The 26,339-nt window shown below is 48.4% G+C and overlaps 1 protein-coding gene across 3 annotated transcripts in view; it reads right to left on the bottom strand.

Moving 5' to 3' along the window:
* Positions 1-768: 768 nt before the first annotated feature.
* The window catches only part of LOC143973741 (uncharacterized), a 65,976-nt gene continuing 40,405 nt past the window's right edge, over positions 769-26,339 (bottom strand). For all 3 annotated transcript variants that reach the window (XM_077474582.1, XM_077474579.1, XM_077474580.1), the window contains 2 exons: positions 22,252-22,416; positions 769-4,060 (listed from right to left, as the gene is read on the bottom strand). In XM_077474582.1, coding sequence (XP_077330708.1) covers positions 3,215-4,060; positions 22,252-22,416 — 1,011 coding nt within the window. In that variant the 3' untranslated portion in view covers positions 769-3,214. The remainder of the gene's footprint in view (positions 4,061-22,251; positions 22,417-26,339) is intronic.

Genomic DNA, 26,339 nt, shown 5'->3' with positions numbered 1-26,339 from the left:
GTGCCAAGTGAGACCTTTGCAATGCTGGTAGTTCCGCCACTGGCCAGTCATAATGAATTCTGTCTGTATTTTGCTTAATACAGTGATTTCCTGTGATCGCCATCCTCATCTAACAGGCCATAATGGCGCTATTTTTCCTCAATCAGAAAAACATCTCACTGGGGGCCCCTAGATGGAGCTGGCGATCATAGGAAATCACCGCGATAAGCAAAATATGGTCAGAATTTGTGACGACTGAGCAAATTTTTTTACAAGTAGACCCATTCCGCCTCTTTCACATAGGCTTCAAGACCCTTATACCGTGGATGTGTTTTTTTTTCCAGCATCTGTTGACTCCATTCAATTCCATTAGGACACAGGGCTCCATGGACACAGCCATTCCACCTAATGTGATACCCTTTATGGCAATAACAAATAGCTACACTTAGGTGGTGGCGCCCTCTCTCTTTTGATTGATTTGTGGATGAGTGAACCCAAACGCACACTGTGTGTGTCCTAATGACTGGGTTGTCTGCACGTAGCACCTGTAGTCTAGGGGCAGTGATGGCACACCCAGATGTTTTTGGAACTACATTTCCCACGATGCTCAACTACACTGCAGAGTGCATGGTCATTCACTTGGGCGCTGAGGTCCATGTACCATGAAGGCCCTAGACCAGTGATGGCAAACCTTGGCACCCCAGATGATACCCATCACTAAGCCATGGAGGGAAACACATTGGGGGCATGGCCTGGTTGGTGTCCAGCGCTGAGGATGACCACTCCATTCATTGCAATAGGACACCATAGATGTATAACTTCCAGGAGTCACCCTTCCTTCCTTAAGCTCTTGGAACCCCAGATGTTTTGGGGAATGTAGGTCCAAAAAATCTGGGGTGCCAAGAGGTTTGAAGGCTTCCATGCTGGACCCAGGGAAGTGATGGGGAACCTTGGCACCCCAGATGTTTTGGAACTACATTTCCCATGATGGTCAACTACACTGCAGAGTGCATGAGCACCATGGGAAATGTAGTTCCAAAACATCTGGGGTGCCAAGGTTCACCATCACTTCGTTGGGTTTAAGGAAGGAAGGGTGACCCCTGGAAGTCGGACATCTATGGTGTCCTACTGCGATGAATGGAGTGGTCATCCTCAGCGCTGGACACCAACCAGGCCACGCCCCCAATGTGTTTCTCTCCATGGCTTAGTGATGGGTTTCATCTGGGGTGCCAAGGTTTGCCATCACTGGTCTAGGGCCTTCATGGTACATGGGTCTCAGCTGAAGTGAATGAGGTCTTATTGTGAAAAGGGTTGCTGACTCTTGGTCTGAAGGCTTCCATGCTGGACCCAGGGAAGTGATGGTGAACCTCGGCACCCCAGATGTTTTGGAACTACATTTCCCATGATGGTCAACTATACTGCAGAGTGCGTGAGCATCATGGGAAATGTAGTTCCAAAACATCTGGGGTGCCAAGAGTTTAAGGAAGGAAGGGTGACTCCTGTAAGTTATACATCTATGGTGTCCTACTGCGATGAATGGAGTGGTCATCCTCAGCGCTGGACACCAACCAGGCCATGCCCCCAATGTGTTTCCCTCCATGGCTTAGTGATGGGTATCATCTGGGGTGCCAAGGTTTGCCATCACTGGTCTAGGGCCTTCATGGTACATGGGCTTCAGCGCCCAAGTGAATGAGGTCTTATTGTGAAAAGGGTTGCTGATTCTTGGTCTGAAGACTTCCATACTGGACCCAGGGAAGTGATGGCGAACCTTGGCACCCCAGATGTTTTGGAACTACATTTCCCATGATGGGCAGCACAGTGGTGTAGTGGTTAGCACTTTCACCCAGCAGCAATAGGGTTGCTGGTTCAAATCCCGACCACGACACTATCTTCCTGGAGTTTGCATGTTCTCCCTGTGCCTGCGTGGGTTTCCTCCGGGTACTCCGGTTTCCTCCCACACTCCAAAGACATGCTGGTAGGTTAATTAGACCCTGTCCAAAAAAATTGGCCGTATGTGTATGTCAATGTTGTAAGTGTGTCGGGACCCTACAGGTTAAAGGACCGCATAAAAGCTGCAGATGGACACCGTTGGCAAGAAAGCGCCCTGAGGCGATTCAGTTCGCATAGGTAGCGCTATACAAGTCATTCATTCATACCCTGCAGAGTGCATGAGCACCATGGGAAATGCAGTACCAAAACATCTGGGGTGCCAAGAGTTTAAGGAAGGAAGGGTGACCTCTGGAAGTTGGTCATCTATGGTGTCCTACTGCAATGAATGGAGTGGTCATCCTCAGTGCTGGGCACCGACCAGACCATGCCCCCAATGTGTTTCCCTCCGCCCCCTCCAGAGCTTAGTGATGGGTATCATCTGAGGTGCCAAGGTTTGCCATCACTGGTCTAGGGCCTTCATAGTACACGGGCCTCAGTGCCCCAGTGAATGAGGTCTTATTGTGAAAAGGGTTGCTGACTCTTGGTCTGAAGACTTCCATGCTGGACCCAGAGAAGACAGTGGATTTATGCACAGGAGGATGTGGGGGCTCATTCAACACCAGAACACATGGAGAAATACGTTGACCTCTGCTACAGACATTTTTAGAGTCTCCATCCTGATTGGCAAAATGCTGTTTGGCACACCCAGAATGCAGCATGCAGGAGCAGGAACACGCTATATGGAAGAACTATGGATTTTCCCCTGTCCGTTCATTCTTTCTCAGCTGGAAAATACAGGACAACGTGTCCAGAGCGATGGGGCCCCAGGCACCCTCTCAGTCAGGGGTCCTGCAGTGCTATGAGAAGTATGGCAGCTCCTTCCAGTAACCAGAGGGGTGCGCCGTCTCTTAGGTGGACCTCCATATAGTATAAGGGGGAGATGTGACTGGTGGAACCTCCTACCTGCACAGCCAGTATCATATATAGGAAAACATTCCACCTGTATATTATCAGTATTTTCTCATCCGTCTGTAACTGAAAACTGTCAATATGGAATATGAAATAAATCTTTATCTGCTATTCAAGTTACAGTTGAGAACGCCTCTGCTGGGAGGCAGCTCCGGGAAGCACTGATATCTCCAACAACGGGATTGGTTAATGCTTCAAAGCACGCACAGAAGGCTTCTCATGCGGTTTCGTGTCATTAAGGGTGGAGGGGGATAAGTGCTTGCAATGCTCACACCTCCACTTAGATTGTAGAAGCGCAGGGGGAGGGACTTTGCAGTTTTCAGCGGCAGTTTTTGATCTAATACGGCACCACTGGCTGGTAGAGCGATGGCGGAAGCTTGTCGCTCTTGCGTCTGGTGCGCAGCTGTTCGTTCAGCCTGTTGCGCACCTCGCTGTGATCACATTTGCGCAGACTGAAGTGGCGCTCCACGATCGCCATCACGCGCTGCTTGACGTTCAGCGGGATCCCCTTCCTGCCCCGCAAGCCGTCCAGGTTGACGCGGTTCACCCAGCTCTTATAGATGTCGAAGGGGATGAGGGCGCGGAAGACGAGAGCCGCGAACCTGCCCGGCTTCCCGGCGCTGCGGGCCAACAGCGTCCACTCCTTCTCCGTGCTGAGCGGATGCACTGCGATGTTGGGTAGGCGCTCTCCGGTCTGCAGGGAAGCGTACTGGGGGAGTCTGTAAAAGGGAAACTCGGGGGAGGGGCTTGGCTCCGGCTCCTCCTCCTCTCGTTTGATGGTGGTCGTGGGTAACATATCGTCTTCCAGGTCAGGAGAATTCCTGTACAACCAGGAAAGGCGATCGTGTCTCTGATCGGAGACTGTGTCTAGAGGGGATCTGTAGGCACAATGTAAACTGCTCTCCGGGGAGGCCCGGCCCGGTTCTGTACACTGCCGCTCCTCGGGGGTCTGGTTCCACAACGAACAGCGATCCTGGGCCAGAGCAGCGGAGGGCTGCGGAGGGCCGACACTGGACGAAGCATTGGCGGCGCCCATCATTTCCTTCAGCTCCTTCATTTCTTGCATCAGGTGGTCCATCGCGGCTCTCATGCAGTCCCTCTCGTTCTGAGCGCGGGCCGCGCTTTTGCGGCACCGCCTCAACTCCCGCAGTACCTGCTGCTGGATCCGACCCGGCCTTGTGTTCTGCCACCATAAAGAAGAAAAAAAAACAGCAAGAATTAGACTTGAAGGGGCAACATTCAAATGACAACAAGAGAAACTGAAATATAAATATGGTTCAAAAGGAACAAAATTGTTTGGGATTCATTTTTTTCTCTTTAAATGGCCATATTTGCCAGCCATGTTTCTTCAGAACCTATGTAGGATTATCTTCCTTTTAGACTTGCTGATTGGGGGGGCGGGGGGTCTAAAAGAAAACCAATAGATTCCAAACCCGAGCAAATCAATGACCAAAAAACAAATAAACTACAATAAAGATCTTCAATTAATGCTACTGTATAGTAAGAAAAAACAAAAAAACTTTAAAGTACCCTCGTCTTATATATTTGAAGAAAAAAAAATGGATGGCAGAGACTCTAAGGCAACTATGGACTTTCGTGGTACGGCAAGAACTTACATAAACTCTCATATAAAAATATATAAATTTATTAGAAAAATACAAAAACACAATTAATAGAACAACCCTTCAGAACAAGGTATGGACAATACACATAGACAAATCTCCATAAAGGAACTGGAACAGTAAGGCGTATATTTAATCATCCACAATAGGGGAGGACAAAATGACGATCGAACTGATTCAAACTCAACATGTTTCGCGCAGTAACCGCTTCTTCAGGAGTAAAGTTCACAGGAGATTATATGTAGTTGTCTCTATAAAGAATAAACATTCAAATAATTAAGTATACAAATCAAAAAAAAAATTATATAATTTAAATAGAGGTGCTACAAAAGACTGAATACATAATCTAACCCCCTCTTATTCCTCTGCCACAGAGGGGAATATAATAGACAATCTCTATGATGCACACATAATTACATAAGATGGAATTATGAGTCTTCTGCCACTCACAGACAAAGGCCCATGAAGGATAGTAAAAAATAAATAAATCGAGCTTACCATAACAAATCGAACAAAATGTCAATATAGATATATGATAACTTATCAATAATACAGACCTATAATCATTTCATAAAAAAAAAAAAAAATGTATTCAAAAATATGGTGGCGTGGCGGTGGGTGGGTGGCAGATCTCCAAAAGACGATAAAAGGAGCCACAAAGCTGGCTGGCTTTTGTTAATGAAAGTATTATATGTCTGTATTATTGATAATGGGATTTTTATATACAGCTTACCTGTAAAATCCTTTTCTTGAGAGTACATCACGGGACACAGGAGCTTCATTACATAGTGGGTTATATAGGCACCTCTGGTGATTGGACACTGGTTGACCCTAATTAAGGAGAATTCCTCCCCTATATAACCCCTCCCATCTGGGAGGCACCTCAGTTTTGTAGCAAAGCAATAAGAAACCACGTAAAACCCAAGAGGGGCGGGAGCTCTGTGTCCCGTGATGTACTCTCAAGAAAAGGATTTTACAGGTAAGCTGTATATAAAAATCCCATTTTCTTGATCATACATCACGGGACACAGGAGCTTCATTACATAGTGGGATGTCCCATAGCAATGCTCAGATTGAGGGGAGGGAGACACAGATCATAAACATAGACCGCCAGGGACCTGAGGACCTAAACTGCAGCCTGCAGTACACTGCGCCCGAAGGCGATATCCTCTTGCCCTCTGACATTCACCTGATAGAATCTGGTGAATGTGTGGACTGATGACCAAGTCGCAGCCTTACAGATCTGAGCCAGGGAGGCCTGGTGATGCACTGCCCAAGAAGCACTGACAGCCCTAGTAGAGTGCGCTTTCACCTGAAAAGGAGGAATCTTCCCCTTTAAGCCATAGGCCTGAGAAATAACCTGTCTGATCCACCTTGAGAGAGTGGACCCTGACCTGCCTGACCCTTTCTGGGGCCTTCCGGCAGAATAAATAAACAATCAGTTTTCCTTATCTCCGAAGTTGCTTGAAGATAAATACTGATTGCTCTAACCACATCCAAAGTGTGTAAAGACTCTTCCTCTGTGGACTGAGGGTCCGGAAAAAAGGATAGTAGGATTACATCCCGATTCAAATGGAAACCCGAAACCACCTTAGGTAGAAAGGACCTGTTGGGACGCATGACCACCTGGTCCTTATGGATAATTAAATACGGCTCCTTACTGGAAAGAGCTGCCAACTCTGATACTCTTCTAGCCGTGGATATGGCTACTAAGAAGACCAGCTTTTTAGTCAGGAGAGCTAAAGAAGCCAGCTGCAAAGGTTCAAATGGTTGCCCCTGTAAGGCCGAGAGAACCAAATTCAGATCCCATGGGCATACCGGAGGTTTAACTGGCGGTTTTGTCCACATAGCCCCCTGGATAAAAGCCCGTACCAGGGAATGTGATGCAAGCGGTTTTTGAAAAAATACCGACAGGGCCGAAATCTGCACTTTGATAGTGCTTATGGCCAAATTCATTTCTAGGCCTGACTGGAGAAAGGCCAAGATTCTGCTAATGACATACCTTCTAGGATGCCATCTCCTGGGTTCACACCAGGAAACATATGTCCTCCAGATCTTGTAATAAATACGCCTGGAGGCCGGCTTTCTGGCATTGACCAGAGTAGAAAGGACTGGCCCCGAAAGGCCACGGTCTCTCATAATGTGGGTCTCAGCAGCCAAACCGTCAAATTCAGACTGCGTAAAGCAGGATGGTAGATTGGACCCTGTGAGAGCAGATCTGGCCGGAGAGGAAGGATCCATGGCCTGCCTACTGCCAACTTCATGATTTCTGCATACCATGGTCGCCTGGGCCAAGCCGAGGCCACCAAAAGGACCGACTTCGTCTCCCTCTTGACCCTTCCCAGGAACCGCGACAGTAGCGGGCTCGGGGGGAAGGCATAGATCAGATTGTACTGATCCCAGGGAACCGTCAGAGCATCTGACCCCTGAGCAAGTGCATCTCTTGTCCTTGATACAAACTCGTCCAGTTTCCTGTTGAACCTGGATGCAAACAGATCTACGTCTGGAGTGCCCCACTTGTGACATATGTTCTGAAACACGTCGGGGTGCAGAGCCCACTCTCCTGGGCACAATTGCTGGCGGCTGAGAAAATCCGTCTGCCAATTCTCCACTCCTGGGATAAAGACTGCAGAAAGACACGGAACATGCTTTTCTGCCCAGACAAGTATGCGATTCACCTCCTTTTGGGCCACCAGACTTCTGGTACCGCCCTGGTGATTGATATAAGCCACTGCGGTGGCATTGTCGGACTGAACCCGAACCGGGAAACCTCGCAGTCTGTAAGACCACTCTATGAGTGCCATGTAAACTGCCCGAATCTCCAAGATATTTATGGGCAGTAGACTTTCGGTCGCAGACCATTTCCCCTGCGAGCACGTTCCCTCCAATACAGCTCCCCAGCCTGTCAGGCTGGCATCTGTTGTGATAATCTTCCATGAGAGAGGAAGAAAAGTTTTGCCTTTCAGCAAATTCCTGGTTTGTAACCACCAGACAAGACTTTTGCGTGTCCCGGGGGATAAACGCATAGGAAGATCCAGGGATTGGGGCTTCCTGTTCCAAGCCGCAAGGATGCATCTTCGCAGAGGCCTCGAGTGGAACTGGGCGAATGGGACGGCCTCGAAGGAGGCGACCATCTTTCCCAATAGTCTCATGCACAACCGAATGGAGGAAGATCTTCTGCCCAGAATCAGGCGCACCAGATCTCCGATGGCCAAGGCCTTTAGCCTTGGAAGAAACACCCTGCCCTGAGCGGTGTCGATAATCATACCTAGGTATTCCAACCTGGTAGTCGGTTGTAGGGACGACTCTTCTAGGTTTATAATCCAACCTAGGCGTTCTAGATGTTCTAGCGTTTTGGTGACGCTGCGACTTAGGAACGCTGCAGTTCTCTCCATGAGAAGCAAGTCGTCTAGATAAGCCATGACGGCTATACCCTGAACTCTTAAGATTGCTAAGAGAGGGTCCAGAATCTTTGTGAAGACTCGAGGGGCTGTAGCAAGCCCGAACGGCAAGGCCACAAATTAAAAATGGCGCCGCTCTACCGCGAACCTTAGAAATTTCTGGTGTGCGGGAAAAATTGGCACATGGAGATATGCATCCTTGATATCTATTGATGCCATGAATTCTCCCCCATGCAGGGAGGAGACCACAGTGCGGATTGACTGCATTCGGAAGGTCTGGATGTGTAAAAACCGGTTCAGATCCTTCAGATCCAGGATAGGTCTGACACTTCCATTTGGTTTTGGAACGGTGAAGAGATTTGAATAAAACCCTGAACCCTGATCTTTCGGGCTCACTTCTACTATCACACCCTGGGATAGTAACTGATCTAAGGCCAGAAATAGCGGTTTCTGCTTTACTGGATCCTTGGGGATCCTTGACCTTAGGAAACGAGAAGGTGGAATCTCCTGAAACTCTAGCCTGTAGCCCCGAGATACTGAAGAGATCACCCACTTGTCCTGAATCTCTTCCCGCCAGGCGCCTGCAACTGCAGGAGCCTTCCCCCCACTCTGCCGAGCAGGGGCGCCCCTTCACAAGGAGGTTTTGGGGGTCTGCTTGGCAGGCTTTCGCCCCCAAGTCTTTTTCTGTCCCTGGGCTCGGCCTTGAACCTTTCTAGCAGAGGAGGACTGAGAAGGCCGTCGCCACTGTTTAGAGCTTGATGCTCTTAAGAGAGAGAGAGAGAGCACGCCTGAATGAAGGACGTTTGCTCTTTATGACTGGAAGGAGAGTAGACTTACCTCCTGAAATATTTTGGACGAATTTATCTAATTCTTCCCCAAACAAACGCTCCCCTTTAAACGGGAACCCAGTCAAATGCTTTTTGCATGACAGCTCAGCAGCCCAATTCTTTAGCCATAGAGCCCTTCGCATGTGAACCAACATGAGGGATAAACGTGATGCTTGTTGAACAGAATCCAAAATCGCATCAGTTATGAAACACAGGATGTGAGGCAATTCTGCATAATTTTCTACTTCCTCACTGGGAAGGAGTTCAAACATCTGTTTAACTTGTTCCGTGAGAAACTGACACAACCCCACGGCTGCGACTGTAGGTTGCACCACAGCGCCAGCCATGGAAAAGGAGGCTTTTTAATAAGGTTTCCAGCCTTTTATCAGTTGGATCCTTGAATACCTGCGCATTATCCAAAGGACAAGTTAGGTTTTTATTCACACAAGAAACAGCCGCATCGACAGATGGGACCCCCCATTTCTTGGTGAAACTTTCCTCCACAGGATAATGCATAGAAAACCTTTTGGGAGGAGTAAACAGTTTATCGGGATGTCCCCAATCCTCATGCATCAATTTATCCATTAAAGGATGAATTGGGAAGGAACAAGCAGTCTGTGGGGCTTTCCTGACTCCCAGGGAAGAGACAGAGGATGTAGCGACTTCAGAAGCCGGCATTCTGAATGTGGTACGCACCAATTCAGTATAATACTGCACCTGCTTTCTGAGTGCCTGGGAGGAGGGGACTATCTCCTCTTCCTCTGACTCATCCGACTGCTCATGATCCCTTATCCAAAGATAGGGATCCCTCCTCATTTTCAGAACAACTATCTGAGAGAGGGATTTCAGCAGAGGGAGGGGATCTACCCCTTTTCCTGCTATCTTTTAGGGAAGCAGAAATAAAATTCATGATTCTCCCTTCAAAACCCTCCAATGTAGCCCTCAGGGAGTCCTCAGTGACATATACCGGGGCTGCGACATTAGGAGAGGCTGCAAAACCTGAAAGGGGCACCGACTCGTCTTGAGAGGCTGGCTCCAGTCTTGCAGAGGGGGATGGTAATTTACAGGCACTTTTGGAACCCCTGGACCTAGGCGGTGACTTGCCAGTGCTCTTATTACCTCCCCCTGAGACCCTCTTACGAGGAGACATAGTACTAGGCTACAAAGCAGAGGTACTAGTACAAGTGCGATCACTGTTGCGCTAAAAGTCTCACAATAAATCAATATATGCTTAAACTGCACAACCTGATGCTGAGTAGGTGTCTTAAGGTTTGCCTGGATCCAATCCCCACGGATGCTTACAGCCCACAGCTCCTGTGTGTCCAGTTACAGTCCCCTGACGCTCTGGGCTTTTTAAAAACTGCCGCCTGGCGCCTGCGCAGTACAGCGCCGTGCACACTGACATGAACGGCTCGCAACCACACCCCCCCTCCTCCATAAGGCCGGGAGCGCGCCCGGCGCGCGTGCATGCGTCCGCGCGCGTGCACGAGGACCGCGGAATCCAGGGGGGGATGAGAACCCAAAACGGAGCAGCGTGGGACCCCTGAACTGCGTGGGACCCCTGTTTACCTTCATCTGTGGCAGGGACTGTAATGGAGACGTGAGTAGCTGGAGAAACCAGGCTTTCACTGAGCGTGTTTGTATTGAAAGGCATGTAAGTATGCATCAGGCTGCTCTTACTCCCTCTAGTGGTGGAAACCAGGTAAGACATACAACTACTCACAATGAAGAAATCCATTCATATATTTAAATATACAGGATGACTTCCCTTACCTGTCCCCGCCGCAGGAATTGCTGAATCAGACCAATTCCAGCCTTCACCCATCACGGCGGGTATTGTTAGCCAACCTTCAGGTATATCTGGGGTTCTTACGAAAAGATCCTCCCACCTGGGCCATGTAGAAAGCTCTGCCAGAAACTTTCGGGCGCTCTGAGTAAACAGTACCCCAAGTCTGGTTTTCCCAGAGCCCAGTCTTCCAATGGAGAGGACTTACAGGCAAAACCTCGCTTCTTCGGCAGACGAGGCCCGGGTACCATACCATCTTGGGAGTCAAATATCGGCCCGGGGTATGGATCCGGTTTGTTGTAGCCCTTCGGCCCTCGCAGGGACCTGCATAGAGCTAAGTTTTACGTGACCATCACCCAGACACTGGTGAAAAAACTGAGGTGCCTCCCAGGTGGGAGGGGTTATATAGGGGAGGAATTCTCTTTAATTAGGGTCAACCAGTGTCCAATCACCAGAGGTGCCTATATAACCCACTATGTAATGAAGCTCCTGTGTCCCGTGATGTATGATCAAGAAAAGTTATTATCATATCTATTTATATATCTATATTGACATTTTAGTAAATGTTGATTGACATAGATATCAATTTTGTTTCTTTCTGACAGCGAGTATACTTATTTTCCGTTTGTGTATCTTGTCCTGGCACCCACACTCGCCCCGGGAATTTGCACCTTGGGGCTTTTAGACGTCCCCTTGATTTGTTGGATTTGGTTATGGTAAGCTAGATTTTTTTTTTTTTACTATCCTTCATGGGCCTTTGTCTGTGAGTGGTAGAAGACTCATAATTCCATCTTATGTAATTATGTGTGCATCATAGAGATTGTCTATTATATTCCCCTCTGTGGAGTAAGAGGGGGTTAGATTATGTATTCAGTCTTTTCTAGCACCTCTATTTAAATTATATTCACATAATTATTATTTGTTATTTTTTTTGATTTGTATACTTCATTATTTGAATGTTTATTCTTTATAGAGACAACTACATATAATCTCCTGTGAAAATGTACTCCTGAAGAAGCGGTTACTGCGCGAAACATGTTGAGTTTGAATCAGTTCGATCGTCATTTTGTCCTCCCCTATTGTGGATGATTAAATATACACCTTAATGTTCAGTTCCTTTATGGAGATTTGTCTATGTGTATTGTCCATAATTTATACCGTTACATGACCATATCCACTGTCACTACCGAATAAATCCAAATAGTGGCAGTGGGCCCCTCTGAAAGAAATAAGTCCTTATGTCACTCCTCAGAGTCTACAAGGCCGAAGCCGTAGCTAACATATAGTCAGAAAAAAAAGAAAGAAAAGAGACTTTTCCCCTGCTGTTGTGTCCCGCTTTTAACTTGCGTACCAACAGCAGGAAAAAAGAAAAGTAGCTACCTTAGGTTTTGGTGAACACATAGGACATTTGATTAATATCAAAAATATTTTTATTTCTTTCTATACATAAAACAATAAACCTTGATTGAATTGCATCAATCGATCCTAGATGTTTATAGAGACAACTACATATAATCTCCTGTGAACTTTACTCCTGAAGAAGCGGGAACTGCGCGAAACATGTTCAGTTTGAATCAGTTCGATCGTCATTTTGTCCAGTATGGCCTTACTGTTCAGTTCCTTTATGGAGATTTGTCTATGTGTATTGTCCATACCTTGTTCCGAAGGTTGTTCTATTAACCACTTTCAGACCGGACCATTTTGCTGGTAAATGACCAGAGGTCTTTTTACAATTTGGCACTGCGCTGCTTTAACTGGTAATTGCGCGGTCATGCAATGTTGTACCCAAACAAAATTTGCGTCCTTTTCTTCCCACAAATAGAGCTTTCTTTTGATGGTATTTGATTGCCTCTGCGATTTTTATTTTTTGCGATATAAACGTAAAAAGACCGCAAATTTTGAAAAAAAATGATATTTTCTACTTTTTGTTATTAGAAAAATCCAATAAACTCAATTTTAGTCATACATTTAGGACAAAATGTATTCAGCCACATGTCTTTGGTAAAAAAAAAGTCAATAACTGTATATTTATTGGTTTGCGCAAAAGTTGTCACATCTACAAACTAAGGTACGTTTTCTGGAATTTACGCAGCTTTTAGTTTATGACTGCCTATCTCATTTCTTGAGGTGCTAAAATGGCAGGGCAGTACAAAACTCCCCCAAATGACCCCATTTTGGAAAGTAGACACCCTAAGGAAATTGATAAGAGGCATGTTGAGCCCATTGAATACTTTGCTTCTCCTGAGTACGGGGATACCACATATGTGGGACTTTTTGGGAGCCTAGCCGCGTACGGGGCCCCGAAAACCAAGCACCGCCTTCAGGCTTTCTAAGGGCGTAAATTTTTGATTTCACTTCTCACTACCTATTACAGTTTTGAAGGCCATAAAATGCCAAGATGGCACAAAACCCCCACAAATGACCCCATTTTAGAAAGTAGACACCCCAAGCTATTTGCTGAGAGGCATTTTGAGTCCATGGAATATTTTATATTTTGCCACAAGTTGCGGGAAAATTACAAACTTTAATTTTTTTTTTTATTTTTTTTTCACAAAGTTGTCACTAAATGATATATTGCTCACACATGCTATGGGCATATGTGAAATGACACCCCAAAATAAATTCTGCTGCTTCTCCTGAGTACGGGGATACCACATATGTGGGACTTTTTGGGAGCCTAGCCGCGTACGGGGCCCCGAAAATCAAGCACCGCCTTCAGGCTTTCTAAGGGCGTTACAGTTTTGAAGGCCATAAAATGCCAAGATGGCACAAACCCCCCCCCCAAATGACCCCCTTTTGGAAAGTAGACACCCCTAAATTTAGGGGTACACTAGTGAGACTAGGTAATAAATGGCGGGTGCCCTGAAACTATAAAAAAAATAACTAACCAACCAGCGTCACCTGTAACAGTTATATGGTGATCACTGGTGAAAGGGTTAACTAGGGGGCAATCAGGGGGCTTTATGCGGTAGTATATGGGGGTCCCTGGCGCTATAAAAAGCTGCGGCGAACCTAAATACCTACCTGCCTAACTAGCATCACCTGTGACACTAATACAGCGATCAGAAAAACGATCGCTTATTAGGCTGGGTTCACACTGGAGCGATGTGGGAACGCCACGAATCCGCGGCGGGTTCCCGCATCGCATGCCTCCCGGCGGCAGTTCACACTGCCCTATGCGAACTGCTGGGAGTGTCAGTGAAATGTTAATGAATGAATGAATGAATGAAATACTTATATAGCGCACAATGCGAACTGAATCGCCTCTAGGCGCTGTGGCGAGCTTTGATCATCTGCTAAAAGAGGAAGGTCTTGAGTTTTTTCCTAAAAGCCAGGTGATTTTCTTCCAGGCGGATGTTGATTGGTAGAGCATGAATGACACCCCCAGATCAGTTCGCATATCGCAGTGCGATCTGCAAACTCGGATCGCATGGTGTGAACACCCATGCGATCCGATTCTGCTGCGGTCCAAAAAAAGGGTCCCGTGCGAGTTTGCGGCGGGTGCGGCGGGTGCGACGCGAATTCAGCCATACTATCTGTATAGCTGAACTCGAATCGCACAGAGATCGGATGCGATTTGCATTGCAGTGCGGTGTGAATCACATCCGTTCTCATAAACCGCTGCAATGTGAACCCAGCCTTAGTGACACTGGCGACGGGGGGTGATCACGGGGTTAAACCTTTATTGGGGGGGTTAGGGGGGTACCTTAGAACTAAAGGGGGCTAACCCTAACTGCCCTAACAGTTATTACAGTCACAAATGACACCCGCCGGGTGATCAGGGGGTTAAACCTTTATTAGGTAATAAATGGCGGGTGTCCTGAAACTATAAAAAAATAACTAACCAACCAGCGTCACCTGTAACAGTTATATGGTGATCACTGGTGAAAGGGTTAACTAGGGGGCAATCAGGGGGCTTTATGCGGTAGTATATGGGGGTCCCTGGCGCTATAAAAAGCTGCGGCGAACCTAAATACCTACCTGCCTAACTAGCGTCACCTGTGACACTAATACAGCGATCAGAAAAACGATCGCTTATTAGGCTGGGTTCACACTGGAGCGATGCGGGAACGCCAGGAATCCGCGGCGGGTTCCCGCATCGCATGCCTCCCGGCGGCAGTTCACACTGCCCTATGCGAACTGCTGGGAGTGTCAGTGAAATGTTAATGACACCCCCAGATCAGTTCGCATATCGCAGTGCGATCTGCAAACTCGGATCGCATGGTGTGAACACCCATGCGATCCGATTCTGCTGCGGGCCAAAAAAAGGGTCCCGTGCGAATTTGCGGCGGGTGCGACACGAATTCAGCCATACTATCTGTATAGCTGAACTCGAATCGCACAGAGATCGGATGTGATTTGCACTGCAGTGCGGTGCGAATCACATTCGTTCTCATAAACCGCTGCAATGTGAACCCAGCCTTAATGCAAAAAAAAAAAAGCAATTGGTGTCACTGTGACTGGGGGGGCAGGGGTAATTGGGGGGTGATCGGGGGGTAAAGGGGGGGTGTGAGTGTGCCTGGCATGTTCTACTGTATGTGGGGTGTGTTGGTGCAACTCACCGAACCCCTCTCCTCGGTGCCGGAACGAAAAATACCGACACGGAGGAGAGATTACATCACTTCCTCTCCTGTGTTTACATTACAGGAGAGGAAATGATGTCACGGGACATTTTCATTCGTCGGGAGCGATCGCGAGGGGGTGGCCATGAATGAATGGCCGTCCCCTCGTCCGGGATCGCTCCCGAACGAACACCGACCGCCGCAGGCACCGGGCGGGGGCCCGATCGGGCCCCCGACCGGCGGGCAGGCAAGGACGTACATGTAAGCCCTTATGCCTGCCCGTGCCATTCTGTCGATGTACATCGTCGTGCGCCGGTCGGCAAGTGGTTAATTGTGTTTTTGTAGTTTTCTAATAAATTTATATATTTTTATATGAGAGTTTATGTAAGCACTTGCCGTACCACGAAAGCCCATAGTTGCCTTAGATTCTCTGCCATCCATTTTTTTTTCTACAATAAAGAGCTGCGTGTTGTAAAAGTGTAAGAAAACACCTCTGATGTGAAAAAAAAAAGGAACCACACTCTTATATTATAAATTGCATATCATAAATCACTATAGTAAACAAACAAATAAATAAATACATCTTCATTTGAATTATGAAAAATACATAAAAATTGTGAAGTCCATGTATAGATTCCAATAACGTCCTCAGTGAGTATAGGAAAGATTCCTCTCCACCCGCATGCAGACACACTGTGCACTCACCAGACTTCATCGACCCCCTATTACAGGGAGTCAAATTACGCATATGGGAAAATCCAAGACGTCATACATGAGGTCACAGGAATTAATCCAAACCGCTGCCATCATCCATTCAATATATACCCCGTTTCCCCTAAAATAAGACCTAGCGTGATTGTCGGTGTTGGCTGCAATATAAGCCCTACCCCCTCAAATAAGCCCTACCCTGTTTCCCCCGAAAATAAGCCTTACCCTGAAATAAGACCTACTAGGGCTTATTTGGGGGGGTAGGGCTTATATTGCAGCCATCACCGACAATCACGCTAGGTCTTATTTTAGGGGAAACAGGATATATATAAAAAATGACAAAAATTACGTATCTCAAACACCACCCAACGCCGTTTCGTCAGCCTACGTCTGACGTCTTTGGGGTTTACCCCCCCCCCATTCCTATACAATACATGCTGATCCCGGTCTTCTTTGATGTAAGTGCAATACAACCTTCTTTTTTAAATAAATGAATTGAATTACTGCATCATGCGAGTGTTCTTTCCTCTCCCTCTCTATATGGCAAAACTGGAGCCTTCAATTACGCTATCTATATATATATATATAGAATGGATGATGGCAGCGGTTCGGATTCATTCCGGTAACCTCATGTATGACATCTTGGATTTTCCCATATGCGGAATCTGACTCCCTGTAATAAGGGTCAACTGAGTCTGGTGAGTGCATAGTGTGTCTGCATGCGGATGGAGAGGAGCCTTTCCTATACTCACTGAGGGCGTTGTTCACGTTCCGCTGATGGGGGTCTGCCTGATTAAAAACAACAGGCCCTCTGATGATTGGTCGCAAGAAATCATGTGATCTAGGCTGCCTAGGCTAGGTGCTATTTTCCAGCTTGCAATTAATAAATGGACATCCCTTAGCATGATGCTCCATAACATCCCCCTCTGAGAGCTGGCAAGGGATGCTCTGCCATGGTGGCCTTTCAATCCCCACAGCTCTGATCCCCTCTCACAGTTGATCATGTGATCCCTACTGCAGGTAAAATAAGTATTGAACACGTCACCATTTTTCTAGCTAAATCTATTGGTAAAGGTGCTACTGACATGAAATCCCCCCCCCCCCATGTCGGTAACAACCCGTGCAATCCATACATACAAAGACACCAAAACAAATACGTTCAGAAATGAAGTTCTGTGTAATAAAATGGAATGACGCGGGGAATAAGCATTGAACACATGAAGAAAGGGAAGTGTAAAAAGGCATGGAAAGCCAAGACACCGGCTGAAATCTATCAGTAATTAGAAAAATTATCCTGGTTCAGTCTCAACTGATGGCCTATAAAAAGGTGTCTTATTACCAAGGTGTCACAGAACAAACATCTCATGATGGGTAAAAGCAAAGAGCTCTCTCAAGACCTTCGCAACCCTATTGTTGCAAAACATACGGATGGCATTGGTTACAGAAGGATTTCTAAACTTCTGAATCTTCCAGTGAGCACTGTTGGGGCCATAACCTGGAAGTGGAAAGAACATCATTTAACTATAAACCGGCCATGACCAGGTGCTCCTCACAAGGTTCCTAAAGGCCCTGTACACACGATCTGACTTTTTGACAACATGCAAACGAGATGTTTTAAGGCAACATCCAACCGCGTGTACGCTCCACCGGACACACTTTTTCGGGTTTTCATCTGACTTTTGTTGGCTGTGCAAACGGACAAACTTTTTCGACAACATAAGTCCGATGGAGCAAAGTCCGATCGTGTGTATAGAAAACCATCGGACTTTACAAACAGGAATGATCAGAACCAATGCAAAAGATCAGACAACAATACAGAAGTTGACCAAAGGTGGCGGTAAAGAGCAAAAAAAAACAGGTGATTTGGTGACAGTTGGCTGAAAAAGTCCGATCGTGTGTATGCAATACAAGTTCACGGCCAACGCCCTTTGTACAAAAGTCCACGGGAAAGTTTGTATAAAGTCCGATTGTGTGTATGAGGCTTTACAGAGGAATGAAAAGAATCAGAAGAGTTGTCCAAGAGCCAAGGACCACTTGTCGAGAGCTTCATAAAGACCTGGAATTAGCGGGTACACAATAAGTACTGCACTCACCCGCCATGGCCTGTATGCACGCTCACCACCATGCAAGACTCCATTGCTGAAGAAAAATCATTTTGAAGCTCGATTAAAGTTTGCTGCACATCATTTAGACAAGCCTGTGAAATACCGGGAGAATATAGTCTGGTCAGAGGAGACCAAAATGGAACTCTTATGGATGCCATAATACACACCCAGGGGCCACTCGGACAATGCCCGAGGGCCCCCGGGCCACTAGGGGGCGCCATCAGGGTTGCCAGCCTCAGTAAAACCAGGGACAGTATGTAAAAATCTGTGGTGTTTTTTTTACATCTGTCTCTGAAATGTCCCTTACCGACATCATTTTGGTCTAAAAATCCTGAGATTATAGCTGCCCCACCTCTCCAGTACCTTCTCAGCCAATGAAAACATGTCTGTGTATACTGTGTGTACATGTACGTGTATACTGTGTGATTGTATACTGTGTGGCCTGGGGGCCCCATGAGTTGTCAGTCCGACCCTGTACACGCCATGTTTGGAGGTCACATGGCACATCACCCCAAAAACACCCCCCATACCAACAGTGAGGTTTGGAGGTGGGAACATTGTGGTGTGGGCGGGGCTGTTTTTCAGCAGACGGTACCGGCAAACTTCATATCATTGAAGGAAGGATGAATGGAAAAATCGGACCAAGACATTCCTGATATAAAATCTGCTGCCATCAACCAGGATGGTGAAGATGAAACGAGGGGGTGGACATCCCAGGAGGACATCCTAGGAGGACATCCCAGGAGGACATCCCAAGAGGACATCCCAGGTGGACATCCCAGGGGGACATCCCAGGGGGACATCCCAGGAGCACATCCCAGGTGGACATCCCAAGAGGACATCCCAAGAGGACATCCCAGGAGCACATCCCAGGAGCACATCCCAGGAGGACATCCCAGGAGCACATACCAGGAGCACATCCCAGGTGGACATCCCAGGAGGACATCCCAGGGGGACATCCCAGGGGGACATCCCAGGAGCACATCCCAGGTGGACATCCCAGGAGGACATCCCAAGAGGACATCGCAGGAGCACATCCCAGGAGCACATCCCAGGAGGACATCCCAGGAGGACATCCCAGGAGCACATCCCAGGAGCACATCCCAGGAGCACATCCCAGGTAGACATCCCAGGGGGACATCCCAGGTGGACATCCCAGGAGGACATCCCAGGAGGACAATCATCCCAACACACAAAGCCAAGGAAACTCTCAATTGGTTTCAAAGAAAGAAAATAAAGCTGCTAGAATGGCCCAGTCAATCGCCTGACTTGAATCCAATAGACATCCCAGGAGGACATCCCAGGAAGACGTCCCCCATGACATCCCAGGGGGACATCCCAGGGGGACATCCCAGGAGGACATCCCAGGAGGACAATCATCCCAACACACAAAGCCAAGGAAACTCTCAATTGGTTTCAAAGAAAGAAAATAAAGCTGCTAGAATGGCCCAGTCAATCGCCTGACTTGAATCCAATAGACATCCCAGGAGGACATCCCAGGTGGACATCCCAGGAGGACATCCCAGGAAGACATCCCAGGAAGACATCCCAGGGGGACATCCCAGGAGGACATCCCAGGGGGACATCCCAGGGGGACATCCCAGGGGGACATCCCAGGTGGACATCTCCCAGGGGGACATCCCAGGAGCACATCCCAGGAGGACATCCCAGGGGGACATCCCAGGGGGACATCCCAGGAGGACATCCCAGGTGGACATTCCAGGTGGACATTCCAGGTGGACATCCCAGGAGGACATCCCAGGAGCACATCCCAGGAGCACATCCCAGGGGGACATCCCAAGAAGACATCCCAGGAAGACATCCCAGGAGGACATCCCAGGAGGACATCCCAGGTGGACATTCCAAGTGGACATCCCAGGAGGACATCCAAGGAGGACAATCATGCCAACACACAAAGCCAAGGAAACTCTCAATTGGTTTCAAAGAAAGAAAATAAAGCTGCTCGAATGGCCCAGCCAATCGCCTTGAATCCAATAGAAAATCGATGGAAAGAACTAAAGATCAGAGTTCATAGAAGAGGATCACGGGACCTTCAAGATCTGTAGACTGTGTGGAAGAATTGGGCCAAAATCACACCTGGGCAACGCATGCGACTCGTTCCTCCATACAGGAGACGGCGCCTTGAATCCGTCATCACCAACAAAGGATTTCGTACCAAGTATTAAATACATTTCAGTTAGCGGGTTTAATACTTTTTTCTCCCCCGCGTCCTTCCATTTTATTACACAGAACTTCATTTCTGAACGTATTTGTTTTTGGTGTCTTCGTATGTATAGATTGCACTGGTTGTTACCAACATGTGGGGGAAAACTTCATGACAATAGCACCTTTCCCAATAGATTTACCTAGATTTTACCCGCTGTACGTCCGCTGCGACACGCGTAGGGCGGAGGCTTCATTGACAAAACTGAACAATGCCCAACACAAAAAAAAAAAAAAGAGAGAAAATTTCCCCAGGGACTATACAGGTGGGGATCTGAATATATGTACAACGGTAGTACAAAAGTAATACATTTTATTAGAATAGTATACAAATAAACACATTAAAAAAAACAATATATTGCACAATTCATACAGATAAATCTATAGATCATGATATGGAGGGCTCTAGAATATGAGACCATGTACACCGGAGGTGGCCTCACATTCATATTCTCCTTCTCCAGTAAGAAATGAAAGGCTGGGGTCACCTTTTGTAAAAAACAAAAACAAAAACAAATGCACGTTAAAAATGTGCATTTATTACAGTGCCTTGAAAAAGTATTCATACCCCTTGAAATTTTCCACATTTTGTCACGATACAACCAAAAACGTAAATGTATTTTATTGGGATTTTATGTGTTGGACCAACACAAAGTGTCACATAATTGTGACGTGGAAAGAAAATTATAAATGGTTTTCACATTTTTTTTTACTAATAAATATGTGAAAAGTGTGGGGGAGGGGGGCATTTGTATTCAGCCCCCTTTACTCTGATACCCCCTAACTAAAATCTAGCGGGAACCAATTGCCTTCAGAAGTCACCTAATTAGTAAATAGAGTCCACCTGTGTGCAACTAAATCTCAGTATAAATACAGCTGCATCTGTGAAGCCCTCAGAGGTTTGTTAGAGAACCTTAGTGAATAAACAGCATCATGAAGGCCAAGGAACACACCAGGCAGGTCAGGGATGAAGTTGTGGAGAAGTATAAAGCAGGGTTGGGTTATAAAAAAAATATCCCAAGCTTTGAACGTCTCACGGAGCTCTGTTCAATCCATCATCGGAAAATGGAAAGAATATGGAACAACTGCAAACCTACCAAGACATGGCCGTCCACCTAAACTGACCGGGCCGGGCAAGGAGAGCATTCATCAGAGAAGAGCCAAGAGGTCCATGGTAACTCTGGAGGAGCTGCAGAGATCCACAGCTCAGGGGGGAGAATCTGTCCACAGGACAACTATTAGTCGTCTCTCCACAAATCTGCCCTTAAGACCCCTTTCACACTAGAGCCTATCCCCTATTTTGTAGACGCTATAAATTTTGCGCAAACCAATCGATATACGCTTATTGCGGGTTTTTTTTGTTTGTTTTTTTACCAAAAATATGTAAAATAATATGTATCGGCCTAAACTGAGGAAAAAAATATTTTTTTTTTTTAAATGGGGATATTTATTATAGCAAAAAGTAAAAAATATTTTTATTTAAATTGTCGCTCTTCTTTTGTTTATAGCGCAAAAAAATAAAAACCGCAGAGAGGATCAAATACCACCAGAAGAAAGCTCTATTTGTGGGGGGAGGTTAATTTTGTTTGGGTGCCACGTCCTACAACCGAGCAAATTGAAATCAGTTAAAGGGACGCAGTGCCGAATCGCCAAAAAAGTGCTCTGGTCAGGAAAGGGGGGTAAAATCCCCCGGGGCTGCTGAAGTGGTTAAAGGGAACCATCCTCACCTGTGATCTGTTTGCTTGTAATTAGTGTGTGTGTAATAAAAGGTCAATGAGTTTCTGGACTCCTGACAGACCCTTGCATCTTTCATCCAGTGCTGCACTGACGTTTCTGGATTCTGAGTCATGGGGGGAAAGCAAAAGAATTGTCAAAGGATCTGCAGGAAAAGGTAGTTGGACTGTATAAAACAGGAAAAGGGATATAAAAAGATATCCAAGGAATTGAGAATGCCAATCAGCAGTGTTCAAACTCTAATCAAGAAGAGGAAAATGAGGGGTCCTGTTGAAAACCAAAACCACGGTCAGGTAGACCAACTAAAATTCCAGCCGCAACTGCCAGGAAAACGTATGAGCACAACTGTACTGCTAACAACAGAGGAATCAGCACAAGGGACCTATCCTGCTGTCTGGGAGCATACCTCGGTCTGTGTGGCTCGATCGGTAGAGGTAGAAACAGGGGAGTGCAGCTTCTCCACCTTCACCACCTCGCCGGATGCACTGCCCGTACATTCCTGACCTTCCAGCAGGGGGCGATCTTCGTTTTGGGCATCTGCTTTCTGCTCAGCGTCACATCTGAAAGAAAACTATAAAAAAGGAATTGTCATAAACTCTGTGTGTGTTTTTTTTTCTTTTTGACACTTTTTTTGGTGAATGAGTAGGGGTAGAATTTATGTACCCCTACTCATTCACATAGGAGGGGGGGGCAGGATCTGGGGGGGGGGGGGGCTCCTTGTTAAAGAGGAACTGCAGTCGGCTCACATAATTTGTAATAAAAACATCTTTGCCAATCTGAAGCTTCCCTCCAACCACTTTGCATATTATTTTATACAGGGCTCGGCAAACCCCAGGTGCCAGGTCGCCATGGCGACCTAGAAATCGCACCCTGATAAGCGATAAGCAGCCCAATCATTGGCTGGTGTTTGATAGCTGCTGGGTCCCACCCAACCCAGCCGGGTCCCGCCCACCCCGACCGGGTCCCGCCCACCCCCGACATTAAGCTCAATTCTGACAGCTCCCCTCTGTTACTTTTCAGTTTCACACTGAGTGTCCAGTGTGAAACCTGCCACTGCTAATCAGTGCCATCTGCCACCGCCAACCAGGGCCACCTGCCGGTGCCAACCAGTGCCTGCCAGTGCCACCTGCCATCACCAACCAGTGCCACCTACCTGTGCCATCTGCCAGTGACAACCAGTGCCACCTGCCACCGCCAATCAGTGCCACCTGCCACCGCCAATCAGTGCCACGTATCACCGCCAATCAGCGCCACCTGCCATCGCCAACCAGTGCCACCTACCTGTGCCATCTGCCAGTGACAACCAGTGCCACCTGCCACCGCCAATCAGTGCCACCTGCCACCGCCAATCAGTGCCACCAAACAGTGCCACGTGCCTCCGCCAATCAGTGCCACTGCCAATCAGTGCCACCTGCCAGTGCCAATCAGTGCCACCTGCCAGTGCCAACCAATGCCACCTGCCAGTGCCATCTGTCAGCTCCATGTGCCAACCAGTGCCATCTGTCAGTCCCAAACCAGTGCCACCTGCAACTGCTACCTGCCAGTGCCATCTGCCCGTTCCAACCAGTGCCGTCTGCCAGTTTCAACCAGTGCCACCTGCCTAAACCAACCAGTTCCATCTGTTGTCAGCCTTACTCTTTCTGGTCAGCCCATAACCCTGATGTAACAGCTTCACATTGAAGTTATTGACTGGGTGCTCCATTGTGAGTTAGGCGGCGTACACACGCGGGGACTGTCTGCCGAAACTAAGTTCGTCAAACAGTCCGCTCAAACTTTTGAATGAACGAACACGCCCACACACGGCACTTTTTGAGCGGACAAATACGGCAAACTTTGTTCGTCGTACTAAGTCCGCGCAACTTTTGAAATGAACGGACTCGCCCACACACGAGGCAACAGTCCGCTCATTTCGAGCGCGTGTGCAGGTAGGCGGGGCCCGCGACGGAGACGTTGCGGGCTCCGCCGCCTGGAATGTACTTAAAGGGGAACCCCAACGCCGAAAAAAAATCGGCGTGGGGGTCCCCCCAAAGTCCACAACAGACCCTTGTCCGAGCACGCTACCCGGCCGGCCAGGAAAGGGGGGCGAGCGAGCGCGCCCCCCCTCCCGAGCCGTACCAGGCCGCGTGCCCTCAACATGGGGGGTGCCTTGGGGAAGGGGGGGCCGCGCGGCCCCCCCACCCCAAAGCACCTTGTCCCCATGTTGATGAGGACAAGGGCCTCTTCCCGACAACCCTGGCCGTTGGTTGTCGGGGTCTGCAGGCGGGGGGCTTATCGGAATCCGGGAGCCCCCTTTAATAAGGGGGCCCCCGGATACCGGCCCCCCACCCTATGTGAATGAGTATGGGGTACAATGTACCCCTACCCATTCACCTGTAAAATAAAAGTACCCAAAAAAAAAAACACAACACACGAGATAAAATATTTTATTGCACAGCTCCGGGGGTCTTCCGTCTTCGGGGGTCTTCTCGCCGGACTCCTCCGCTATCTTCTTGTAGCTCTTTTGCTAGCGGAGGAGTCCGGCTTTCTTCCTCCCCGCCGCCGGCCTCTTCTCCCGACTTCGGGGGTCTTGTCCCCCTCTTCGGTTCTTCTGCCGGGCCACCGCGCCTTCTTATAGCTCTTTTGCAGGCGGTGGCCCGGTCTTCTGTCGCCGCCGCCTTCCGTTCTTCTTCTTCTTCTTCTTCTTCTCCAGGAGATGTTGACACGTCGCTCTCTCCGGCCGGAATGCCAGAGCCGCGCTGTGCGGCCACTTATATAGTGACAATGGGGCGGTGTCACATGGTATATGTCACATGGGTTGGTCACATGGTGACCCCGCCCCCTTACGATGTCATAGTCCCCATGTGACATCAACCCATGTGACCAACCCATGTGACATATACCATGTGACACCGCCCCATTGTCACTATATAAGTGGCCGCACAGTGCGGCTCGGGCATTCCGGCCGGAGAGAGCGACGTGTCAACATCTCCTGGAGAAGAAGAAGAAGAAGAAGAAGAACGGAAGGCGACAGCCTTCCGTTCTTCTGCCGGGCCACCGCGCCTTCTTATAGCTCTTTTGCAGGCGGTGGCCCGGCAGAAGAACGGAAGGCGGCGGCGACAGAAGACCGGGCCACCGCCTGCAAAAGAGCTATAAGAAGGCGCGGTGGCCCGGCAGAAGAACCGAAGAGGGGGACAAGACCCCCGAAGTCGGGAGAAGAGGCCGGCGGCGGGGAGGAAGAAAGCCGGACTCCTCCGCTAGCAAAAGAGCTACAAGAAGATAGCGGAGGAGTCCGGCGAGAAGACCCCCGAAGACGGAAGACCCCCGGAGCTGTGCAATAAAATATTTTATCTCGTGTGTTGTGTTTTTTTTTTTTGGGTACTCTTATTTTACAGGTGAATGGGTAGGGGTACATTGTACCCCATACTCATTCACATAGGGTGGGGGGCCGGTATCCGGGGGCCCCCTTATTAAAGGGGGCTCCCGGATTCCGATAAGCCCCCCGCCCGCAGACCCCGACAACCAACGGCCAGGGTTGTCGGGAAGAGGCCCTTGTCCTCATCAACATGGGGACAAGGTGCTTTGGGGTGGGGGGGCCGCGCGGCCCCCCCTTCCCCAAGGCACCCCCCATGTTGAGGGCACGCGGCCTGGTACGGCTCGGGAGGGGGGGCGCGCTCGCTCGCCCCCCTTTCCTGGCCGGCCGGGTAGCGTGCTCGGACAAGGGTCTGTTGTGGACTTTGGGGGGACCCCCACGCCGATTTTTTTCGGCGTTGGGGTTCCCCTTTAAGTCCATACCAGGCGGCGGGGCCCGCGACGTCTCCTTCGCGGGCCCCGCCTACCTAGAGACGCGCTCGAAATGAGCAGACTTTCCTCCGAGCGGGAACAGTTTGCTCATTTTGAAAGTGGCCTACACACGGGCGGACTGTCCGCTCAAACCAAGTTTCAGCGGACAGTTTTTCGGAATTTCCGAAAAACTTTGTTCGTCAAACTGTCTGCTGAAACTGTCCGCTGAAGCCCCACACACGAGCGGACTGTCCGCTGAAACACTGTTCAGCGGACAAAGTTGAGCGAACAGTCCGCCCGTGTGTACGCGGCCTTAGGGGGCGAAAATTACTGGCCTTACCCCAGGAGCTGACAATCCATACCACTCTAAAAAAAAATGGCTCCTAACTTTTTTAACTGGCTCCTAGATTCAAAGCAAATTTGTCAAGACCTGATTTTATATATACTGTGATTCTGTACTTGCCAAATATGCTGCAGAAATCTCCCTCCGCTGAGTCTGGCTGCAGCCATTTTGACTGTGGGCAGCTGAAGCTGCTGCCTGTTCACTTCCTGGATTTACACAGAGGCACACCTCCAGCTCTGCAACTTTCATTTGGCCCTCTTATGACTCATCCCCCCTCCCTCCCTGGCAAACTCTCCAGTGAGTGAGAGAGAGCGCTGTGTATGATGTCATAAGCCTAGGATAATGACCAGACAAGAAACAGGAAGTGGGCTGTATAAGGGACTTACTGGCAG

The sequence above is a fragment of the Lithobates pipiens genome, unplaced genomic scaffold (genome assembly GCF_037356315.1).
Source record: "Lithobates pipiens isolate NorthernLeopardFrog02 unplaced genomic scaffold, aLitPip1_a1.2 Scaffold_94, whole genome shotgun sequence".
NCBI classification, from domain to species: domain Eukaryota; kingdom Metazoa; phylum Chordata; class Amphibia; order Anura; family Ranidae; genus Lithobates; species Lithobates pipiens.
The sequence above is the reverse complement of the archived record's forward strand: the minus strand, read 5'-3'. Positions and strand labels throughout refer to the sequence as shown.